Consider the following 18,578-nt stretch of genomic DNA (forward strand, 5'->3'; position numbering starts at 1 on the left):
GAAATATCAGTTATGTAGGTGTTATTCAGGCAGTCTCCATGTCGTTGGGCATCACTTACCTTTTGACAGGATATACTGGGTTACATTTTTAATGCACCACTTCATAGAATTGGGGTTAGTTAAACATCAGTTAATGTTTTTGGCATTTTTGAATGTCGCTCAGACAATACAAACCGTGTAAATACGAAAGGTTCAGCTTTGTAAAATAAAAACATTATAATATACATACTATTAACACATGTGTTCAGGAAACTGCTGCACCACAGCACAGTTTAAATGCCTGCTTAGATTGAAAATAACTTATTGCCGACCTGTTTTTGTTGAGTGAGAAATGCTTTAAAATGGATAGTCAAATTTAAATAAACATCAGGTTTTAATGATAGTTAGGTGAATATATTTTGGCTAGAACAATCCATAAACCAACTTTGAGCCTGGTAAACATTTACATATTTTCCCTGATCTGAGGCCACAGATGTTCAGTTTGAAGCAGCAGAAGTCCTTCAGACGTCATGCTCCACTCTCACTGTGATCTGGCCATAGAAAAAAGTGGCCTGTCGCTCCTTCGTCAGAGCAGAAAAGGGTAATCTGCTGCCCTCTTGTGGCCGAGCTGGGACTTGCAGTGAGTCACCGCCAGCATCTTGCCACGGAGAGAGTGAAACGTTTCCTGGAAGACAGACTTCGCAAAGATGTTCCTTGGATTTCTGTGGGTCAGTGCCAACAGTGAAGATGGAGGAGGAATACTTGGAGCTATCAGAAGTCAAACTTTCCGAGCTGGAAGTCGGACTGGGATGGTGGCTGGGCAGAGTGCAGGGGTCGCTGCGCCTGCCGTCATCTCCTTGCTTGGTGACCTCCCCTCCGGTACCCACCATGCACCCCGGATGAGCTTGTAGTTTTTGCCTGAGTCCCTGCAGCGCGTTCTGGAAACGCTTGCTGAGCAGAGCATACAGCAGAGGATTGATGTCAGAATTCAGCAGCAGCAGCCAGTAGGAAAAGGTGACAGCAGAGGAAGGAATCAGGGTGGACTGACCTGAAATCGCAGTTTCTGTGGCCTGAATCAGGGCCACACTTATGTAAGGTGTCCAGCAGAGGAGGAAAGCTAAGATGACCAGGACGAGGCGCATCACTCCGTGGTGGTGCTGCTGGGAGTTCTGCAGAGGTCCCAGCAGCCTACCTTGTGCCAGAAAGGTGAAAAATCGTCCGGACGCAGTGTTGCTCTCCTCTGTTGCAGCATCAGCAAGATCAGTGTTCATGAAAGTCCCTCTCTCTGCGTTCACTTTAGACATAAATTGTCCACTTACGTGATAAATGAGTCTCGATGGGCTGTGCAGGCTCCCACGGTGCTGGTAAGATGATGCAGCGGAGGCGATGGCAGAGCTGGGACCCCTGCAGCGCTGGACAGAGTCCTCCAGAGTGTTAATCCTCCGGGCATGGCTACGGGCCACCTGGACAATCTTGACGTAGCAGAAGAGAATGACCACTGCCGGTAAGAGGTAGGAAAGCACCGCAACGAAGGCGGTGTAGCTGGGACTGCCGGCCCAGTCGATCGCACAGGTGTACATAGGAGTCACATATCTGATGGAACTCCATCCCAGCAAGGGGGGGCAACTGGTGGCCAGGGCCTGCAGCCAGATCCACAGGACCACGGCACAAGTCCTCCACATGGTGCAGCGGGAGCTGTATCGCAGACAGTCCATGATGGAGTGGTAGCGGTCGAGAGCAATGGCGGCTAGTGTTAGTACAGAGGCTGTACAGTACACAGAGGAAGTGTAACCCACGTACCAACAGAGACCCTGCCAGAAAAGAAAGTGACAATCACATTACAGACACGCAATGGCGCGAAAAGATACAGGCGTAAGATCAGCTTTAGCTCAAATAGAAATGTTGCTGTGCCACAGAGGAGACGTACTGTAAAATCGACCCATCCACGGTTGAGGATGGACGCCGCAGCAAAAGGCATGACCCCTACGCCCACCAGGAGGTCGCTGATCGCCAGGTTCATGATCAGCACCGACGTCACTGAGTGGAGCGTCTTTGTTGCAGCCACAGTTACAATGACAAGGCTGTTACCTACACAAAAACACACGGAGCTTGAAAAGCAGCCACAGAGGTCAAACTGGCTGAGTTCTACAAGCACATATTTTTCATCTGTAACACAAAAGCAGAAACAAAAACAAAAACATGCCTTAATTCAAAATTTGGTAGAAGATACCGTATTTGATCATATTAAGATATAGTGTTTGACAATATGACAATTTATATGTCAAGAAAGTGTAATGATTTGACCTAAGGTTAAATAACATTCTAATGTAGAACAATGCACAGATTGTTCAGCAACAGGATAACTTAAACCAGGGGTCTAAAACATATAGTGGACCCTCTGCCCAATCCAGCCCACAGGATGACTTTGTAGAGAGATTTTTTTATTCGATTTTATTTTTGATAAAGTTACCATTTGTGATTTATTTACTGGGGATTTAACACACTACTGAGACCTGAGCAAGCTCTCTAATGGACAAATTAGCATGAAATATGTTAAAACATGCATGTCTAATGCTGCAAGACGCAATGTGGTCCTTTTATTGCATTTTAGGTCATAAGACATCATTAAATGAGGCTTATTTCTGAATCTGGACTTATATTTTTCGATTTTAATGTTCAACGTCTAATAAAATGGAAAACTTATACTAAGAACAGATTAGTAACCAAAACAAAGGCAAACAATGACAATTTCAGTTGCTCTTTAATTGATTTAATCATTTATGTATCTTATAGTCACCCCTTCAGAGCAAGACTGAGTTAATGCAATAATCCATGAGGTTATAGTCATAATAGGTTGATGGCATCAACCTATCATGAGCAATTGATGTATGCACTTATATCAATTGCAGATATGTTTTATTTTAAGTTTAACATTTCCAAATTAATAAATAATGATTTATTTAATTAATCAAAGATTTCTGAAAATCTGTAAAAACAAGGCAAATAGAGTACAAAACAGAAAAAGAAAATGCATTTATTTGTGTTTCTTGTTAGTTTAGAAATAATACATAAAACATCGTGTTAATACTTCAATCCATTCTAATCCGCGTTAATCTAGTGCCTGCTGAGATGAGAAAACTGGAAAAAAAAATGTGTTGATTAACGGAGAATTACTCTACAAAGCCGCGATTATTCAAATATCCAGTTATTGAATAAAGAGTCCACAGGTCGTCGTGTACCTGCCACAGCTCCCACACACATGAGCACCGTGAGGAGCTCCAGCAGCGGCTGCACGCGCCTCGACACGCCGCCTCCCGCGTCTCCGGTCCAGCTGCTGTTGGCGCCTGCAGCCGCCTCCGGAGGAGAGCTGCGCCCCGACCAGGATCCGTCCATAGCCTTCAGGAAAAACCTCACATGGTGAGCAAAGAACCAGGAAAAAAACAACTAACTAAACAATGAGCGATCCCTCTGCTCCCCGCGCTCTGATCGGACTGTCTCCAGGTGAACCAACACAACGACTCTTTAATGGGCTGGGATGAACCTGCACGGGCACTGTGCTGTATTTAACACTCACATTTTCTTCTTCTTGGATCAATAAGACAGCTGGAGGCCAATAAAAAAATACAAGACTTAAGTTTTATTCATATGCAATTCCCCAAAAAACAAAAAATAAATACTTTCAGGGTTTAGATGTAATCAGTAATTTGCTCATATAACCTTCCTCCTCAACCAGGATGTTTCCATTCATAAAACTGTCCTACCAAAGCAGAGATTCCCTCCATGATTATAACAGCCTGCCAAGTGGAAGATTTAAAAGTAATAAGCAGAAGTGAGTTTTATTCACGGCTCTTATCAAGGCACAGGGGCAAGTGTGATTACTGCTGAGCGGACCGAAACCCGACAGGATCCATTCTGCTCGTCACACAGCATCAAACTCTCTTAAGGTCATGAGGAGAATGCTCTTCACACAGCAGCAGCAGCAGGAGCTTGGTTTTACATCTTCATGCAAGTCTCTCTCTAAAATCAGCAGTTTTCAAAGTGTAGGATGGGGTGGGGGGGGCTTTTCCCATAATGTTCTATTACTTTTTAAGAAGCCTTTGTGATGAAAAAAAAGAAACTATGGTTTGAAATGATGAATGTAACATTTGCAGACTGTACCAACATCATATCTCAAATTAAAAGCACTGCAGTATAAGCTCTTCCTCCCACACTTTGAAAACCTACAAACATGTCAAACTCTCTGCACGAGGAAGAGGAGTGAGGAAGTCTGAGCTCTGCTGGTTTCCTCCTCAGCCGGACGTTGGGTTGACACCGGTGGCTCCAGAGCTGAGATGTTGCCGTGTGTATTCCCAGATGAGCAGGGCGGCGCTCACGTGCACGTTAAGAGAGCGGATGACTCCTTGCTGAGGGATCTCCACACACACGTCCAACATTTGGAGCAAGTTGGCAGGAATGCCTTCCCGCTCGTTGCTATGGGAGGGAAAGGGAAAAGAGTTTCACGACGGGAGTGTTTCCCCACAACACCACAGTAATAAAATGGGGACGAGGGAGGCACACAGCGGTTGTCATTAGGTTTGTACAATATATCATACATTTATAGTTAATGCTAAACTGATTCCTGCAAAACTACTTCTTCTTTGCACCTGTTGCAATCGGTTCAAATCAGCAGTGACTTGATGGCGGAATGGACCTAAATAACTAAGACATTCAGTTTTTGAGAAAGAAAATGAAGTAGCACCTGCCCAAAGGCATCAGACAGACTTTTCCCCTCCAGATTAACTTCTATATATGCAAAATATATCAATATATGTGCAGTTATATTTCATGCCTGTGATTATATATTTCAAGTATTTTATTTAATTGAAGTTGCTCAATAACCCTAAACATTTTATTAAACACTCTTTAAAATCAGGTTTAATCCAACAATATCATCGAGTACTTTAAACTTCTGTTCCCGTTTACCTCAAACCAAACTCTCACACTAATTCAAACTAATCTGGAATAAATACAATTCTCTAGTTTCAATATGTAGGAATAAAAGGAAATGCATTTCCTTAATATAGAAATATTAACCCAAACCACCAAACTAGTTTAACATTGCTGTATTTTACATGTAATCTTTCCATGTGTGTAATCGAGTGTTGTGCAGCTTTCATTCGACTTTCTGATGACATCCATGTGATTTAATTTAAGAGCCCTCACAGGCAGCGGTCAAGTTAATCTCTCGTTTACTCAAGGCTTTACAATTATGTGCAATAACCTCTTAATACAGATGACAGACGAGTGCCGGTCTAAGAGCAATTGAGTAATCAGCCGAGTATATACTGAGCAATATGGGCCATGAAAAGCAAACAAACGGGTAATAAATTTGACATTCAGTCCCCACAGAGGGTGCCACTCAGTAAGAATGCATGATTTGATGAGCTACATTTATCTGAAGTGAAAGTGGCTGAGATAATAGCGAGCTGATGAGAAATGAGAGCCGAGCCATGCTGTGCTGAGGAGAGCACAGCTGTGAACGCACTCCAGACTGAGTGTACATGGCGTACGAGCAGCGTCGCTCACACCTCTGTGACCAGACAGGGTGAAGCAAAGCAGGACGTTACTGCAGAAGGGATCAATATCAATCTCTCTCTCTCCTCTCTCTCTCTCTCTCCATCTCTCTCTCTCTCCTCTCTCTCTCTCTCTCTCTCTCTCTCTCTCTCTCTCTCTCTCTCTCTCTCTCTCTCTCTCTCTCTCTCTCTCTCTCTCTCTCCTCTCTCTCTCTCTCTCTCTCTCTCTCTCTCTCTCTCTCTCTCTCTCTCTCTCTCTCTCTCTCTCTCTCTCTCTCTCTCTCTCTCTCTCTCTCTCTCTCTCTCTCTCTCTCTCTCTCTCTCTCTCTCTCTCTCTCTCTCTCTCTCTCTCTCTCTCTCTCGCTCTCTCTCTCCAGGAAAACTGAACATGGACACAAGTTACTAGTGCTGTACAAGCTGGGATTTTTCTCCATAGACGCAAATGTTTGTGAAAACCGAGCTTTAGTTTCACATTAAGTCAATTAAAGGATGCCCGCGGGGTGTTGCAGGGCACTGCAGCCACTGCAAAAGAAGGTCCAGGTGTTTGCGATGCCGTCACGGCACAGGTTGTATTACCAGTTTGCCTAATTCATTTCCCTCGCCTTCCTTCCTGAGGGACAGGCAATTATAGCTCAGCATGCCCAGACAGGTACACAATGGAGAGAAGTGGCGCGATCCCCACAGGGAGCCACACTCAACCGACGAGATAACATTAAATAGCCTCGTCAGCTCACACCTTTATCTGAGCGAGTCACAGGGGCACGGGAAGACGGAGGCCGCCACGCATTCATACACATCTGGTTGTGTGGAAGCAGCCCCACTGATGGCTTAACAGGATTTTGTGTGTGAGTGTGTGTGTTTTCTCTCCATGTGTGTGCGAGAGAGATTAATATTTAATGCTATCCCACCCCAGAAGCAGCAGGGTCTTCTCAGGAAACCGGTAGTCCTGGAGGCTGTGGCTGTTGGCCGTCTGCTCCACTCCAACAATACAGTAGCCTTCACCCTTCTTGGTCTCCAGGAAGTCAGCGAGCTCCATCGGCTTCACCTGAACAACAGATGCACACCGTCACTGTGGCCCCGATGAAGAAACTCGTCCACCAAAACTGCAACCGCGGACAACTCGTACATGGCTTTTGTTTTTCAGCATTACTGATTTGAAGGATTGGATTTCAAAGTATATTTGACACAAAAACAGAAGCAGTAGCTGATTTGGGTATGGGCGAAGCGGCCATGCGGTTTTCAGAAACGTATTTCTGAAAACAAACAGGGTGTGCAGTTCAAAAGTTAAAACGCCGCTTCGTCGCTGCCAGCTTCGAGTGATGCGTTCGGGTGCGTCACGTAAGCCCGCCTTCCGGCATGTTAACGAGCTGCAGGGCTCATACAGTAGCGACGTTACAAAAATATAGAAAATATCAATTAGAAATAATGTGTAAAAGTACATTGTACAGGATTTACTTTCTCTAAAATATTCGGAACTCTCATCTCATTTCAAGCAAAGTCAGGTAAAACACTCAACCTACGCGTGGATGAAATGCTGCAGAGTGTATGACAGGCCACTCGAGCATGAATAATACAGCCAATACAAACCCTACCAATTTGGCAAGGTAAAAGTTATATAAATCAAATAAAAAGCACGATACAGGTGAGATGTAAAGACATTTTGTAACACTAATATTCTGGTGGATTTGTTGGTACCTGTAGTAACATGTATGTTTCAACCAGAGAGCAGAAATCCACACTAACAAACATTAAAAACAGACTTGACAGTGTTTGTCGTGACATACCAAGACAAATTAATATAAAGTATTCCACAGGAAACAACATTAAAACCCAAACAATAAATATTGTGCACTTGCTCCATTTGTATTAAATCTACATCCCGATCTCAATACAAATATGCTTTTTGGAAGATCTCATAACTCGTTTTAAAAGAAATCTCTGAAAGAAATACCTTCAATAAGAATTTTTCTTCTTACAGAAAGCTTCAAAACAAAACGCATGACATTTTGAAACCTGCTCTATTCTCCTGTGTTCTGTTCACATCAACAGCAGAGGTTTGTGCTCAACATGGAGAAAGAATCTTCACACTCAGACTCCCGGGTATCAGCAAGTTGTATCATTTGCCTCAAACTTAAATGGGAAAAAAAAAAAAACTTTCTCAAGTGAATTGTTACTGTACTAAAACCAAAAATCTACCAAATGTGATAGAAGTTGGAGTTTCAGTGATCTTTTGACAGTTTTCTTCATCGCTGCAGGACAGGGAGCTGTTCCACTGCCGTGAAAGGCTGTAATGCTGAAAAAGATTGCCTTCACCCTAATTTCACCCGCTTTTAATAACATGTCCGTCACAATGATGAGAACATATTCTCGGTTGATTTATTGCGCCTCACCTCCAACAGCGGAAGCCACAGCTCAGACGAGACGCTCAGAGACTGGAAGTGTTTGTCACTGACGTGACGGAGGCTGTCCAGGACCAGAGCGCTGGCGCCAAAGATCTCACATGTTCGGCACAGACCTGCCAGGGGAAAGAAAAAAACACTAAACGAAACGGGGCTAAGTAAAATCTGTACCGTACAAAAACAAAGCCAGGCTGTACTTTTTGTGACACATTAAGTAAATAAGGTGACATTAACTTTTCACACAATTACATTTTTTCCCAGTGTTTAGGACGTCAGCGCCGAGTCATCCATCCACTAATGAGTCAGCATAAAATGACACAAGAAACTGAGTTTCCATTTGCATGTAAATATTATTAGCTTGACAAGTAATAAAAGGAGGTCAATCGTTTTAATTGTAATTGAAACGGTTAAGCATTGCAATTATTCTATAGTGTATTATTTAATGTATTCTAAGGTGACAAATACTACACATGTATAATACCTACATACAATTAAATGTAAGATATGCAGATATTATTACTAGCCGTAATTTCGATATATCCTTCTTGCAGTACTCACTATTAATCATCTGACCAAGAGGATAAATGATTGTCTCAGACGCTTATTTTACTTGGTCTATCGTATTGACGAAAAGAATTACTGAGCTGAGAGACAAATTAAAAAATATATATATTTTTAGTGCGTGAAGGCAAGTCCCTACAACGGATCATGATATCTGCATGTTCAGCAGTGAAGAGATTCAAAGAAGTAAAAAATCTCGAGTGGATCTGCCTCTGACCTCCCAAATTGGTGGGCTTGTCGATGAGTGAGGCCACAACCAGCAGGGCGCCGTGCAGTTTTCCCAGTCGGGCTGCCCTCTGCGGTGGAACCAGCTGAAGTTCAAGCTCCTGCTCGTGGATCCCCAACCCCCAGGGAGTGATCTTCTTCTGCACCTCGGCCCAGCGCCCCTCCTTATCCTGCTCACCTGGAAAGCACAACACCATCGACACATGTAGGAGACGAGTCCTGTAAGCGTGCACCTCTGCTCGGTGGATACGTCTTCATGTACTTTTGTCTTGCTGGATCCAGTCTCCGGGATGCAGTTGGCTCAAATCAGAAACGGGATTTCTCAAAGGAAATGACAGACTTTCTGAGAAGTAAGGGAGTTTGTCAAACTTCCAGGTTGGTATCCATTCATCATCAGCCAATTCTGAGAGGCTGGGGAATGTGAAAAATATGGTCTAAGAAAGCAAAAGAGTACAAGAAAAAAAATAAAGCATGTTACAAAGCGTTACTATGGTCAGGGCACAATCGATCTGTAGAGCAGAAGTATGATCACAAACCTCAACACTGTAATCCCTGATGGGATGAAAGGCACCAAAGAAGAAGTGCTCCTGAATCCTCATCCAGTTCTTGTTCGCATTTCTAAACAATAGATAACAAATACACATTATAAGAAATATACTGCTGTGTCACCGGGAGCGGTTTACAGCGATATGAGCCGACGTGCTCTCACCCGGTGCTCTGCATAGTCTCAGCCTGGTTCAGACAGGCCTTGATCACGGAGGACAGTCCACTCAATTCATCGACCTCTCCTTCTGCCCGGTCTTCTGCCAGGCTCCACACCCTCTTCAGGGCCAGCAAGGCATACAAGCGAACACTGAAGTTGTGGTTGAAACAGGACTGGAGGACGACGTCGAGTGCTTTATGCAGCTGTGCTGTCTTAAAAACACAGGGAAAGAAATGTTGTAAAAAAAAAAAGCAAGCAGCGATACAAAGAGAGACGTGTTTGAGTGGAAGAGAAACATTAAAGGTGTGTTACCTTATCCCTGACATTGGGAAGGACGACGTTAAAATGCACCAGGACTGACAAGAAGGTGCAGACGCTCGTCTTGGTCTTGTCATGATCCTGTGCAGAAAACATTTTGGTTGATAATTCAACATTTCCACACACGCTGTTGTATTTTCCTGGTGAGACGGAGGGTGAGAAGCAGCTCACCATGTTGAAGCAGGGCCATAAGCTGTCGATGAGTTGTGGGTAGCGGACCAGGATCAGAATCATCGTCCACTCGATGAGGTACTTTACCGAGGCCTGGTTCGCACAGAACGCGGCTTCATACACGCCGTTCAACAAAGTGGCAACAAACTCCTGCACACACGAGACAGGAAACACTTACTTCCCGAGTGGTTCTTTGACATGCGATTATTCGTCATAATGCAGCTGCTTTACCTTTTTGAGTTTGGGGAGCAACTGCAGCAGAGTTTGCCAGACTCTGTTTTTGACACGATGTTGAAGGGAGTTGCTATAGTAACGCACTTTTGACTTTGATATGCTATTATCCTGGTAAGAGAGAAATGATGTTAAATTGGCCGTGCTGAGCTCACTATCGAGCATCAAATGCAATCCAAACATCACATCGCAGAAACACTTTATCCGAAAGAAAAACAGTGAACTGTGATGTCCAACAGTTCATCCACTGAACTGTTTCTGGATGAGGATCAACAATACAGCAGGGGTTTCTATGAGGTTCCAGTGGCCCACAATATGAAATTTTACGTTCATTTTGTGGGGGAAAAAAAGAGCAAATACACACCAACAATTCCCTGAAAGCCTGAACAATAACCAATGAACAAGCATTAAAGCACACCAACTCACTGCTTTCAGCTTTTCCTACCTGCATTTTAACTGCAATCGTAACAATTCAAACGTTAATCAGTGATCACATACTATTAATGAAATCTAATAAGAAATGTAATAATTTGCACATTCACACAAACTGCTACAAGCCAAGAGTCACAACCTCAAAATTCCAAACTTTAAAATCGAGTCTCGATAAAAACAAAAACTATTCAAAAGTTTTGAATTAGGATTCCTGTGGTTCTCGCTGGATAAAATCTGTCTGAAACTTAACACTTTCTAACCGGTGATATCTTCAGTACGACAGCAGCACTTTCATGATATCATCTGTAATTTAAAACTGATGACTACTTTTGAGCTCTTCATCCTCGTCTGCAGATTTATTTCTCTCCGACTGTGAGTTACTGCAGCAGCTTCTCTTCCTCCTCTCGAGAGGTCGGAATAACCCCAAAGTATTTCTCAGCAGAAGACTGGCGACCCACTTTCTGAGCTTACAGTTCTTGTATTAACGCTTCTAATGTCTGACGATGTTCAAAGAAAACGGCAACAATGATCTGAGTTGATTCTGGGCGACAGCAGAACACATCCTGGACAGGACACAGTCCATCTCAGGGAAAACACAGCGGTGATCAGACATACTTTCACATTAAGAGTTAAGGAAAATATACACACAAATTAACCTCAATCGCATGTTTGAGTACCCAGAGAAATAATCTTGCTGAACTGGCAAAATAGCATCCGAGTTGAAGTTTTCAGGCACTTCATTTGTTTCTCTTTTTAAAGAGGTGAGAAAAGTTACTCAGAGCGGGTTTCTCATTTGGACTCCTGTTAAATCTATTTCACAGCACAGGACGAGCGCAGCTTACCTTTTTCAACAGATCCATGACGATTTCCTCCATCAGCCTCTCATGGTGCTCATTGGAAGAATCCAGGCGATTGAGAAAAGCCATCACACACGTGCGAGGCAACTGATCATCCCTGTTATCACTGTAAAGGTAAAACAGGAGTGGAGCTGTGAAGTCATCTGCACACCGAGAGAGACCTCTAGAGGCAAGATTTGGATTCACGGCCGTGTGGAGCGAGCGCTCGCAGAAAACTCTAGCTCACCTTGTAACTGCAACGTTTGCTGCACACGTTTCACCGAGCTGCTCCACGTATAAGTGGACATCCTGGACGAGTCTATATAAAAAAAAAAAAAAAATATATATATATATATATCAGGAGGAAAAAACAGTAAATTAGCTGAGAGAAAGTACCGAACAAATCTTAGTATAGCTTTGAGAACTGACCGCTGGTCCCTCCTGAACACTGGCCCATAGATACAAGCCTCGGTGATGATGTTAATGTGGCTGAAAACACTCGCAAACACGGCGTCGTCCGGCAGTCCGCTGCCATCATCGGCAGGCAGCCATGTCTGGCAGCAGTGTTGAAGCAGCACACCAAACACTCCACTCTTTGACTGGGACAACTCCATTATCTCATCACCAATCTACAAACACAACACACAGAAACGTAAAAGCCGGAAGTGACGTTTTCTGTGCTTCAGTTTCTCGATGCCAAACAGGCTGATGTGTCGGACCTGTTTCAAGGTGCAGAGAAGTGTTGATGCCTGAGTGTGTGTCAGCTGAAGCAGTTTTTGCTGGAACGCCATCGAGATGAAGCCTTTCAGGGCCGGCCAGAAATCATGAGCATTGGTGCTGAGGCCCTGCACGAGCTGCCAGCTCTGAGTGACCGCCTCTACACAGAGGGCCTCGTCATCCTGCACCAACTGCAAGAAACAAACAAAATCACCCAAATTATTTGAAATGCACATGGACAGATTTTGTGCTCATAATTTAAGCTCAAAACTTACTTGTGGCAGCACCGTCTCCATGAAGGTGAGCACAGGCAGCACCAGGTCACTGGGCAGCAAAGATAAAGCCTCAATGCTACAACTCAGCACAGCCTTGAGCGTCTCCGACACCTCGGAGGTATGGACAGGCTCCGGAAGCCCAACAGCCTTCATCAGAAAGTTCAGACAGATCCACTGATCCCGCATGAAATTGGCAGCAACGCGACCCCATTCCTGCAGTAGAAGACCTTGTTCTTCCAGATCCTCGCTGATAAAAGAAGATATCATTTCATCTTGGTGCTTAGAAACAATAGATTTTCAAGTAATTCGATTACTATACTAACCAAGAGCCGTCTGTTATTAGTGGTTTAAGGAGACGCTTATTGATGTTTCCCAGAGACGCTTGACATTGTGACACTGAAGGCCTTGGACTGTAGAAGTAATGACTCAGCGACTTCAAATCCGAAATACTTTCTGGTCGCACGTCGATCAATTTCTGCTCCAGAAGGTCGCATACTGTGGCGAGGGAGGCCATGATAATGGCTCTAGTTACCTGGCTCACCACAGAAGGGACCTGACCAAAGAAAAACAATCAGCAATGAGTGGAACACACAATCAAACTGAACAATGAGCTTCATGACAGATGCAGAAATATTTAGTTTAGTACCTGTGGGCTGGGTTCTCTCAGGACTGTCAGGCTGTACTTGATGAGTTTTGAGAAACCGCTGTGCTGCATTTCATTTTGTTGCCGCGTTGTGGAATTGAACATGACGACCTGCTGCCTCAGGACCGAGAGATACAGCTGCGCTCGCTCTATGTCAAACAGCTGTACCTAGAGAACACGTCAGAGTAAGGAACCACAAGTATCTTCATAATTGGAGTGATGCCGATTTGCTTAGTTTGCTTTTTACCTCCTGCAGCTCCCCAGACAACCGCCTGAAGATAAAAGCCTGGATTGGATTGACAAGTTTGGAGATTACTTTCTCCAAGACACCCATAACACTGTCCTCTGTAAAAAAAAAAGAGAGTGAGAGGAAAGGAGGTGAATGTCACGTGTTCCTGTGCCATTCAGGATCTGAGCTTTGACTGGGAGAGTAATGGCAAGAGATGCGAGAAAGTTTGAATCGATAAAAAAGCCAGACGTGCAAAGAGAAAGATTGAAAGTCATCTCAGTAAAAATGAAAGAGAAAACTCCTGACATTCGATTAAATTATCAAACAAAAACAACTTGATGATACAAGTTTTCTCAATGCTAATTCACAGGTAGAAAATATAAATGTAGAGAATTCCAGTTCCATTAGCAGATGCCAGACAATATATAGTGAGAAAAAATTTGATGCAATAGGACACGGACAAACAATTAGCAGGAGAGCGCTATTGATTTGTTTGCTGCATAAGTGCACCTATCTATCTGCTGCGCAAACTGCATATTCATAATGTTGGGCCTGACAGCTACAGGAATGAGTCAGCACTATCATGACAGACCTTGCTCCTCTCCAACACGCCGGCAGCTTGGCGCTGCTCCGAGCTGAAGCAGGCTGAGCACGAGCTGCAGGCTCCTGTCACTCTTCTGAAGTGGCAAGTAGATATGGGTGCTGAGTTTGCTCAAGGTGTCCAGCAGGGGAGACAGTAATGACTCCAGAGTGTTGCTGATCTCTGCTCCTTGTCGACTCCTCTGCATGTCCACACACAGCAAAATAACCCGGGCCAACTTATAGGCCTCTCTCGAGTCAGGCAGCCTTTCGGCCTGACCTGAGGGACAGAAAAAAAATGGTCTTCAATGCATTTTGGGACATATTAAGTAGTAGTAAATGGCTTTTCTGATGCATTGCAAAGCCAGTTTTTAAATCGGGGTGCGTCACTTCAGAAGTACCTGTGCTGGCAGGGACTCGGAGATACGACTGTATCTCTTTTTCAGCATAAGCCTGAACAGTTTCCTTATTTGCAGAAGCACCTGTGCCATCGCCATCCACAGTCCCCGGCTGGAAACTGCCTTCATTTTCCAATAACCAGGAACAGACCTGCAGAGATGTCAGTGATGAAGAATGAGGTCAAACCTTCCATATGTTGCCACAACTTGTTATTTCAATACATTTTAAATCGACTGTTGCGTCATCAATCTCTGTATAGCACAGCGCACCTGGTCCCACAGCGTCGTGCCTCTGCACAGGGACTCGTCTGCACGGAAATGCACCAGGAAACTGAAAACATCCTCGAGGGTCACTGCACTCTGTGAAAAAAATATGATTCAATTATTGTGATACTTGAGTCAGATGGCAAATGTACAGAAGCACAAATTAGTTTAGCTTCTTGGTGAAACAGTCACGGTACTAATAAACATTTAAACTAAATATTCATCTTGCAGTTTCCTCCTTTATGATCCTTGATGACATGACAAAATATGTAATGTTTAACAGTCTGTTAATACTCTTAAAACCATATACTTCTGCTTACTTTGGGGCCTATTTTGTACTCTTTATTCCTGTTAATGTGTCATGCTGGGAGGCAGACATTGGCAACTTGCACTTCAAAGAAGCCACCCTCAGTCTTCACAGCTCACAAATCAATTTTCAAAAATGAATACGATATTGTTTTCACAGATTACAAGAGAAAAATCATTTTGACCACATTATAACCTAATTTCCAAGCGTGAAATGTTTTAATTACAGTAATGAATCAAACATAGCTTAAATTTTTCACTAAATTGTGAAATTTCAAATATATTCTTGTGGTAGAAGAACGTTAATTATACTTTAAAAACTATAATGTGGTCTTCTTGTATTGAGGATTAATTTTCATAGGCCCTCACAATGAAATAAATCCATCCCTGTATTTAAATGATTATTTTTGTCATACCACAACAGTAAGAGAGAGGGCACTGTTGAGCAGGAAACATTGGGCAGCTCCTCTCAGCAGGACTTGGTGTGTGATCATGGTGCATCGCAGCACTTCTCTGTAACAAAATAAAAGACATCAGCATCTTCAATATATGGTAAATCTGCTTGTCTCTTAGTAAACATGATGAGTGAGTTACCTGAGAGCGGTGAGACCACTGTTTGCCAACAGTGGACTTGGGGGGAGTTTGGACAGAGCCTGAGAAACAAAGAGGATGGGTACCGCACACCAGTGCTTCGAGGCCAGCTGCTGGATCAGCTGAAGCAACACACAACCTACACAACAAACACCACAGCGAGCCATTAGCCGGCAATTAAAACCATGAGACGTGTATCCGCGTTTTCATGAACTCTCATGTACTTCTCTGCTCTGACGGCAGGCTGCTGAAGAAGGTGGTCATGAAGACTTGAAGTTTCGCCCCGAGCTCAGGACAGTCTCCTACATTCTGCTCGGCTGACCTAAAGATGAAAAGAGTCAGTTTAACTGAGGCAGATGCACATCAATTACTTTGGTTAAATAACTGATTTTAAGTCCTCACCTGTGGAAGAGTGATGTTTCAGAGAGAACATCCATAAAGGGGCCGACAATAAACTTCAGAAGAGGAAAAAAAAAAAAAAAAAAAAAAAGTACATTTATTAAGGAGTTCTTTCAGTGAAGAAGGAAACTAAAGTTTGGATGGCTGTAATAGCCTTGCTTCCAAGTCCGAACCTGAGAAAAGGCTGACGCGAAGGCCGGCTGCTGGAGGACCTGCAGCTCGAGCAGATGACACACTCCTTCTTTCATTAAGGACTTATTCTCACTGTGGAACATGCGCTGGTAAACACACAGCAGCCAGGAGGGGTGGAACAGCCCTTGACCTGGCGGTAAAGCACAGACAGAAAGCTGGCGTCTGAAAGAGGAACGGACTACAAGGCTGAAACGGGTTGCTCTAAAGCCAAGCTGCATCTGCAGTTTGATTACATTTTCAAGTGAGTCAAAAGGTTTGCGGGGCGGTCTCCAAGTTCACCTTAAATAATAACAAAATATCATGAGACGATAGAGTATCATTTACAAGAAATCTGTTGTCAAAGGGGCCGTCAAGTTCACCGAAAGACAAATCTGATAGATTGTTAATTTGTGTATTTGTCTGTTTCATGACATGTGGTACAAGTAGCTTATAGAGGATAGATAAATATGTTGTGTAGTCAGCAGCTTTCCCTCCTCTCTATTTGCATCTCCCTCCTCCAACCTGCTCCAGACCTGAGTTGGTGGTCCGGTCGGGGCGATAGAGAGGTTGCAGCACACAGAGAGAACAACTTTCTTTTTTTCTTTTCTTCTTATATGCATGTTTAGGGTTCAGAGGTTCTTTGTGTTAGTTTGGACTGACGACTCCTTATCATTAAGTTATTCTTTTTTGTTTCAGGTTTGGTTTGCGGTTTGATAGTGAGACTTTCAGCCTCTATTTTCTTTCTTTAGTTGACATTTACATTTTTCAGTTTTAACCTGGGTGATTGGTATTTTCCTATCAAGCATCATTTATTATATGTTATCACTTCTTAAGCACAGACCAACTTTAATTCATTTGTGCATGGTGGCCAAAACAGAGGATAATAAAGCTGTTCATAAACATTTATCCTGATGGAAATACCAAAGACACTTTTAATTTCAGACTTACCTTGACTGTCATTTACTGTTGTTTGGATCAGTGTGTCTATTCTGTTTAAAACTGGCCGTACAACATGAACCTGAGTATGAGACAATAAAAGCAAACCTGTATCATGATGCCGAACTTGAAACAAACAGTGAAAAAAAAGTATAATGTGATTTCCTACCTGGTTTTCCTCCAGTGTTTCCATTACCAGTACATAATCCTCCCAGAACTCTCTGAGCACACTGCTCTGGTTGGGGCACCATTTAAACAAGGTCTCATCTGAAATTATTAGAGGAAAAGTTAGAAGAATTAAAAAGAACACGTAAGCCTAGAAGTGGATCCCTTTCAGCAAACCGGAGTAATTCACCTTCTCCTGATGGAGAGGAAGGACAGTCTGAGCCCTCCTGCTCTGACAGGGCTGCACACCTCTTCAGCAGGTACAGAGCCCTTTTCCGTGACAGGTTGTCTCTGTGAGTCAGTCCATCCTGGATCATCCTCCAGAACTGCAAGGACAGTCGGGGGTCTGGTGCCCAGGAAGCAGTGGCGGTGGGGGAAAGGCTGTGAGACTTCAGGAGGTAACCTGACAGGGCTGTCAAACACAGCAGTGCCCGCTCTGTCACCACCGGTGTGCGGGAGGTGGAGTGCCAGCAGCACAGATCATCCAGGATCAACCCGAGGACGCTTATTAAGCCCACACCACTGCTGCAGCTGCTCAGCAGAGGGACCAGGACCCTGGAGATGATTCTGGAGACCTGCAGGTCAGGGAGCTGTCTGATGCAGGACAGGGCAGCGGACACGGTGCTGACAGTGAACTGCTCATCCGATGACAGAGAAGGCACCAGAGTGGCCAGAACTTCACCGGCGACCTCCACACTGAGTCGCGCCGGGCTGAGCGTCTCCTCCTCTGCCAGCTGCAGGGAAGGCAGGACGGTCAGAGCCACTCGTCTGGAAGCGTCCTGCCCACACAGGCGGACGCAGACAGCCAGCAGCCTGCAGGCAGCGGCCGTGCTCTCCCTGCGCGGCTCCACTTCCCCGGCCTCTGCTGAGGTTTTACACAGGAGTGGAAGACATTTTTTCCAAATGACCGACTCGATTTTCTCATGAATGCAGCGTCTTTTTGCACTCGAAACAGAAGACGACCCCGAGTGGTCATCCAGAAGCGGCCCGAGTGCTTCAATGAAAGCTGTCAGCGCCTCCACCCGCTCAGCCTGCGGAGAGGACTCCTCCGGCCAAGACAGAGCCTCAAACAGCGCGTCGTAGTCCGGACAGCCGGACAGGACCGCGTTCAGTAACACTGAGTTCATGGTAGGTGTGTTATAATACCGATATTGAGGGAAATGAAGATACACGTCAGCCTCCGTCCCTGCTCTCTGCCGCCATGGGCAGCACGTTTTCCTACAGGAATGTAAACTTCCGTAAACGTCACTTCAAACTCTCGCGAGAAATCGAGAGACAGAAGAGCGCGAGAGTATGATAGAGATATAGAGATATAGATAGATAGAGATATAGATAGATAGAGATATAGATAGATAGATACTTTCATTTTGATATGGACTCAGTCTTTCAGTACATTTACAAATAGGAACACAACAAATAAACACCCTATAATTAGTTTTCATATATGTGATTAAACCATTTATTTTAAGGTTTTTACTAATATGAACAACTAAACCTC

The 18,578-nt window shown here is 44.1% G+C and overlaps 2 protein-coding genes across 2 annotated transcripts; both read right to left on the reverse strand.

Annotated features, from left to right (window-relative positions):
* Positions 1–500: 500 nt before the first annotated feature.
* Positions 501–4,317, reverse strand: LOC308121058 (5-hydroxytryptamine receptor 1D; the record flags this gene model as incomplete). The annotated part of the gene is made up of 4 exons (XM_080482104.1): positions 4,204–4,317; positions 3,219–3,375; positions 1,907–2,067; positions 501–1,790 (listed from the first exon to the last, which is right to left on the reverse strand). The coding sequence occupies exons 1-4, from the start codon at positions 4,207–4,209 to the stop codon at positions 501–503; spliced, it is 1,614 nt and encodes a 537-aa protein (XP_080338230.1). The 5' UTR covers positions 4,210–4,317.
* Positions 3,596–18,207, reverse strand: tarbp1 (TAR (HIV-1) RNA binding protein 1; the record flags this gene model as incomplete). Its single annotated transcript, XM_080482103.1, has 29 exons — positions 3,596–4,449; positions 6,440–6,576; positions 7,922–8,046; positions 8,709–8,894; positions 8,979–9,150; positions 9,253–9,334; positions 9,426–9,631; positions 9,732–9,818; positions 9,909–10,058; positions 10,140–10,250; positions 11,414–11,534; positions 11,655–11,726; positions 11,837–12,036; positions 12,127–12,315; positions 12,400–12,646; positions 12,723–12,952; positions 13,046–13,210; positions 13,290–13,387; positions 13,864–14,130; positions 14,252–14,399; positions 14,519–14,608; positions 15,235–15,331; positions 15,413–15,548; positions 15,634–15,731; positions 15,812–15,864; positions 15,982–16,130; positions 16,928–16,997; positions 17,085–17,182; positions 17,271–18,207. 29 exons carry the CDS (start codon positions 18,205–18,207, stop codon positions 4,269–4,271), a joined length of 4,902 nt encoding a protein of 1,633 aa, XP_080338229.1. The 3' UTR covers positions 3,596–4,268.
* Positions 18,208–18,578: the final 371 nt, after the last annotated feature.

This window comes from Lipophrys pholis (genome assembly GCF_963383615.2).
Source record: "Lipophrys pholis genome assembly, chromosome: 15".
In the NCBI taxonomy this organism is placed as follows: domain Eukaryota; kingdom Metazoa; phylum Chordata; class Actinopteri; order Blenniiformes; family Blenniidae; genus Lipophrys; species Lipophrys pholis.